This window comes from Bison bison, unplaced genomic scaffold (assembly GCF_000754665.1).
Source record: "Bison bison bison isolate TAMUID 2011002044 unplaced genomic scaffold, Bison_UMD1.0 scf7180017864064, whole genome shotgun sequence".
Lineage (NCBI taxonomy): Eukaryota > Metazoa > Chordata > Mammalia > Artiodactyla > Bovidae > Bison > Bison bison.
This window is the reverse complement of record NW_011494636.1, coordinates 3598401-3604464: the sequence shown is the minus strand read 5'-3', so window position 1 is coordinate 3604464 and position 6064 is coordinate 3598401. Positions and strand designations below refer to the sequence as shown.

General features: G+C 40.8%; 1 protein-coding gene across 1 annotated transcript in view; it reads left to right on the top strand.

Annotated features, from left to right (window-relative positions):
• SLC19A2 (solute carrier family 19 (thiamine transporter), member 2) overlaps nt 1-6064 on the top strand; it is a 32178-nt gene that overhangs the window by 6147 nt on the left and 19967 nt on the right. Inside the window, exon 2 of the mRNA XM_010836695.1 lies at nt 2171-2773. Within this exon, the coding sequence (XP_010834997.1) occupies nt 2171-2773 (603 nt within the window). The remainder of the gene's footprint in view (nt 1-2170; nt 2774-6064) is intronic.

Here is a 6064-nt window from a genome sequence, read left to right as displayed (position 1 = left end):
CCCCACCCCACCCCTCGGGGTCATCACAGACCACTGGTCTGAGCTCCCTGTGTTGCACAGCAACTTCCCACTAGCTGTTTTACACATGGTAGTGTATATGTTTCAGTGATACTCGCTCAGTTCATCCCACCCTCTCCTTCCCCTGCTCTTCTTTCCACAAGTGTGTTCTCTACTTCTGCATCTCTGCTTCTGCCCTGAAAGTAGGTTCATCAGTACTCTTTTTCTAGATTCCATATATATGCATTAATATACAATGTTTGTTTTTCTCTTTCTGACTTATTTCACTCCATATAACAAATTCTAGTTTCCTCCACCTCAGTTCAGCTGACTTCATTCCTTTTTGTGGCTGAGTAATCTCCATAGATGAATCACTTTTGATGCTCAGCCAATCAGAAATCAAGTCTAAAATGTATCTCAGATTATGTTTTCCTTTTATAGTTGTTCTCTACATTGGCAAATATTTTATAATGATTTTTTACTATATTGTTCCTCTAAAACTTTAAAACGATTAGTTCATGTTACACTTGAGTGAACTGAGGTATACATGAGAATTAAAAAAAAGTAGAGGGTTATATCGCTCCATCACAAAGTATTTAGCCTGTTAGCAGGACTACCTTTCAGAAAGCACTTAAAAACTGAGGTCACCAATCTGAACTTAATGATCACTTAGAAACTGACTTATTATTAAGCCCCCAGGAATTTGCTAGGCTCTGGGGTAGGTGTGAGAAGAGTAAAACGTCTCCTACCTGCAATGATTCTTATTTGAAGAATGGAGTCTTAAATCAATTAATTTAATGCATATTGTCTCAAGTGGTCTGTGTTTTAGCTTCAGTCCTTAAGTCTTTAGACCTATGAAAAGATGGTGGAGTAAGTGACTTACATGTATTTTCTCATTTAGCCCTTGCAACAAACAGCCCTGTGGCATAGGTTTTCCTTCTCTTTTACTGATGATGGAGATGGCTAAAGGGAACTTAAAAAAAATCAACTTAAAATCATTCAGCGAATGATGGAACTAAACTTCCAGCGGGGGTCTTTTTGGTTTAATAATTATTTCTACTGTCTTCCAGTGAAAAATTAATGAAAAAGGAAACAAAACCTTCCTTTTTTTTCCATTTTCATATCATAGATACGCAAAAAGAAAGGCACCAGAGTTGCTTATGATGCTTCATCCATAGATAGTTACGCTGTTAAGACTGTAGGACAGAGTTGCTTTCTTGATCTATTCCTGTTACCCCAAAGAAGTGAAACTTAATAACAGAAAAACCTAATCAATCTGTAGGATCTATGTTCCCCATTCTGTGGCTGAAAGTAAGAACTGATGATGATTCCAAAACATTGGTTTGTTTCCAAAGCATTTATTCAGCCAAGTATCTTCCAAACAGTATGCAGGCTGTGCAAATGAAAGTGAAGTCCACCCTGAAAGAACCTGTAAAGCTGCTGCTGCTGCTGCTAAGTCGCTTCAGTCGTGTCCAACTCTGTGCGACCCCATAGACGGCAGCCCACCAGGCTTCCCTGTCCCTGGGATTCTCCAGACAGGAACACTGGAGTGGGTTGCCATTTCCTTCTCCAATGCCTGAAAGTGAAAAGTGAAAGTGAAGTCGCTCAGTCATGTCCGACTCTTATCGACCCCATGGACTGCAGCCTACCAGGCTCCTCCGTCCATGGGATTTTCCAGGCAAAAGTGCTGGAGTGGGTTGCCATTGCCTTCTCCAGCAGTGGTTCTAAACTCTGGCTCATGTTAAAATCTCCTGGGAAGTTTTGAAAAAATGCTTGTGGCTAGGCTTCCAAAATTTTTAAAGCTCCTTGGGAGATGTGTAACCATGGTTAACAAGCAGTGCTATGAGGTAATTGAAGAGAGTGACACATAGAAAGCAGTGTCAAGAGAGCTTTGGATGTTGGGTTACAAATACCATCAACTGTAGCCAAGTCTTCCAGGATGAGGAAGGCATTGAACTAGGCCTCGATGAATAGGGAAGATATTAGGAAGAGGTGATGGGATGGAAACAGGGAAGTGAATTCCAAACAATTCTCAGAATTGTTGATGAGATTTCTTTGTTTGCTAAGAATGAGATCTTTGAGGTTATGGTAGATTGTTTTATAAGAATAAATTATTAATGAATATTCCAGTTTGTTTGAGGTCACTAACAGGGTTTTATCCTTTTTCTACCAGGTCTTCAATGAAATATATCCAGTATGGACTTACTCTTACCTGGTGCTGCTGTTTCCTGTGTTCCTTGCCACAGACTACCTCCGCTATAAGCCTGTCGTTCTGCTCCAGGGACTCAGCCTTATTGTTACGTGGTTCATGCTGCTGTATGCCCAGGGACTGCTGGCCATTCAGTTCTTGGAATTCTTCTATGGCATCGCCACTGCCACTGAAATTGCCTACTACTCCTACATCTACAGTGTGGTAGACCTGAGCATGTACCAGAAAGTCACGAGCTACTGTCGAAGTGCCACATTGGTGGGCTTCACAGTGGGCTCTGTCCTGGGGCAGATCCTCGTCTCAGTGGCATCCTGGTCCCTGTTCAGCCTGAATGTCATCTCTCTCACCTGTGTTTCTGTGGCTTTCGCTGTGGCCTGGTTTCTGCCTATGCCACAGAAGAGCCTTTTCTTTCACCACATTCCTCCCTCCTGCCAGGGGACAAATGGCATCAAGATACAAAATGGTGGCGTTGCTACTGACACCGCAGCTTCTAACCACCGTCCGCAGTGGGAGGACGTTGAATCAAAAATCCCTCTAAATCGGGAGGAGCCACCGGTGGAGGAGCAGGTAAGCTCAGCCTTCAGTGCCTGTGGTTGCTACTCTGGGGCTAGACCAGTAGTAAAAAAACAGATGGAGACCCAGCAGTTCATTTGGATTCTGGTTTTATCTCAAATTGCTTCATTGGTTCCATTTATTCATTCAAGATAACATTGATTTGTATGAGGGATGAAAATGTATTTTCCTTTGGAGTGTGTGTTAATTGCTCAGTTGTGTCTAACTCTTTGTGACCCTATGAACTATATAGCCCACCAGGCTCCTCTGGAGTGAATAACCTCTCAGGTCAAACTGATTCAACATATTGCTCATATTGGAGATATCTTAGAAGCCACAGCAACGTCTATCTCTTCTTCAACTTTCTATCTTCAGAACTTGGTATATAAAGAAAGCCCCTCAGAACATGTTGTCTAAATGAATAGGTGAAATGACTCCAGTAAATCATGAATGTCTACTTCCAGAAATGAAGTCCAAAGTATTTAGGAATAGGAGCTTATCTTCCTCTTCTCTGCTGAAAATTATGTGCAGTGCGGTCATAACTCAAAGATACTGCAGGTTTGGTTCCAGACCACTGAAATAAAGCAAATATCACATAATAAAACAAAGTCACACAATTTTTTTGGTTTCATAGTGCATATAAAAGTTATTTTTACACTATACTGTAGTCTTTTAAGTGTGCAAGGGCATTATGTGTAAAAAATATAGATGCCTAAATTTTAAATTACATTATTGCTAAAAAAATGCCAACCATCATCTGCACCTTTGGTGAGTTGTAATCTTTTGCTGGTGGAGGGTCTTGCCTTAATGTTGATGGCTACTGACTGATCAAGGTGGTGGTTGCTGAAGGTAGAGGTCACTGTGGCAATTTCTTAAAGTAAGACAACAGTGAAGTTTCCCACTTGATAGACTTCCTTTGGGAATGATTTCTCTGCAGCACCAATGCTGTTCAGTAGCATTTTACTCCTAGTAGAACTTCTTTGAAAATTGGAGGCAATCCTCGTAAACCCTGCTTTATGAACTAAGTGTATGTAATATTCTAGATCCCTTGTTGTCACGTCAGCAGTCTTCACAGCATCTTTACCAGGAGTAGATTCCATCTCAAGAAACCACTTTCTTTGCTTATCCATTGAAGTAGCTTTTATCCATTTAAGTTTATTATGAAATTTCAGCAGTTCATTTACAACTTAAGGTTTCATTTCTAATTATAGTTTTCTTGCTATTTCCACCACATCTGCAGTTACTTCCTCCACAAAAGTCTTGAACCCTTCAAAGTCATCCATGAAACAAAAGTTTTACAGCACAATGGTTGTCTGACATTCCATTTGTTTTTTATAATGTGATCACTGCTCACTAAATTGATTTTATTACCTACTAATGACTAGCATCCCAGGTGGTGCTAGGTGGTAAAGAACCTGTATGCCAGTGCAGAAAGTGTAAGAGACGTGGGTTCAATCCCTGGGTCATGAAGATCCCTTGGAGAAGGAAATGGCAACTCACTGCACTATTCTTGCCTGGAGAATCCTATGAACAGAGGAGCCTGGCAGGCTACAGTCCATAGGGTCACAAAGAGTCGGACATGACTGAAGCGACTTAGCAACAGCAGCAGTCACTTGAAATCTAAGGTTTAAAAAATTATGTCCTAGACCACCTTGATATTTATTATTTGTAGATATGCAAGATGTCAGTACTTGACATGCTGAAGAATTATAAAATTTTAGAGTTAGAAGTGATTCTAACCACAAGTCATAGAACAATTAGAGCATGTTAAAGGGACTTTAGATCATATCACCTTTTCATTTTAGAGATAAGGATTGGGAACTATTAATACAGCAATACTTTTATTTGCAGACTGACACATTTTACTGTTAGGAAGCATTCTGTGTGTATGTGTGTGCTGTGTGTGCATGTGTGTTTGAGTTCTGTAAAACAGTGACAGAAGCAAAATAAATATTTTCAGTGTATACTCAGTATTATCTGTTGCAGCACAGTGTAGCAGATTTTGAGGAAGAAAGGCAGTCTGTAGTACTGGTACTTAGCAGCAGGGTGATCTTGGGCAGGTTTCTTAATTCTCTGTGGCTGTTAGTTCCTTTGTTCATATACCTACCTCACAGGGCTATTTCAAGTATTAAATAAATCCACTAGAGCTTTCAAGTTAGTATTTGTAAGTAGGTAATCAATACATTGTAATTTTTATTATTATCTTTATCATTAGACATGAATAATCAAGAACAGATTTGTACCTTCACCAAGATATTTATTTGTGGGGCTATAAATAATTTTTCATTTTCCCTTTGAATTAGTTATCCCTGGTATTCTGGGCCCTATAAAAATAGCTATGAGGATCTGGTACTGGTCAGTCAGTTCAGTCAGTTCAGTTGCTGAGTTGTGTCCGACTCTTTGTGACCCCATGAATCGCAGCACAAATTCCCGGAGTTCACTCAAACTCAAGTCCATCAAGTCAGTGATGCCATCCAGCCATTTCATCCTCTGTCGTCCCCTTCTCCTCCTGCCCCCAGTCCCTCCCAGCATCAGAGTCTTTTCCAATGAGTCAACTCTTTGCATGAGGTGGCCAAAGTACTGGAGTTTCAGCTTTAGCATCATTCCCTCCAAAGAAATCCCAGGGCTGATCTCCTTCAGAATGGACTGGTTGGATCTCCTTGCAGTCCAAGGGACTCTCAAGAGTCTTCTCCAACACCACAATTCAAAAGCATCAATTCTTTGGTGCTCAGCCTTCCTCACAGTCCAACTCTCACATCCATACATGACCACAGGAAAAACCATAGCCTTGACTAGACAGACCTTTGTTGGCAAACTAATGTCTCTGCCTTTGAATATGCTATCTAGGTTGGTCATAACTTTCCTTCCAAGGAGAAAGCGTCTTTTAATTTCATGGCTGCAGTCACCATCTGCAGTGATTTTGGAGCCCAGAAAAAATAAAGTCTGACACTGTTTCCACTGTTTCCCCATCTATTTCCCATGAAGTGATGGGACCGTCTGCCGTGATCTTCATTTTCTGAATGTTGAGCTTTAAGCCAACTTTTTCACTCTCCACTTTGACTTTCATCAAGAGGCTTTTGAGTTCCTCTTCACTTTCTGCCATAAGGGTGGTGTCATCTGCATATCTGAGGTTATTGATATTTCTCCCGGCAATCTTGATTCCAGCTTGTGTTTCTTCCAGTCCAGCGTTTCTCATGATGTACTCTGCATATAAGTTAAATAAGCAGGGTAACAATATACAACCTTGACGTACTCCTTTTCCTATTTGGAACCAGTCTGTTGTGCCATGTCCAGTTCTAACTGTTG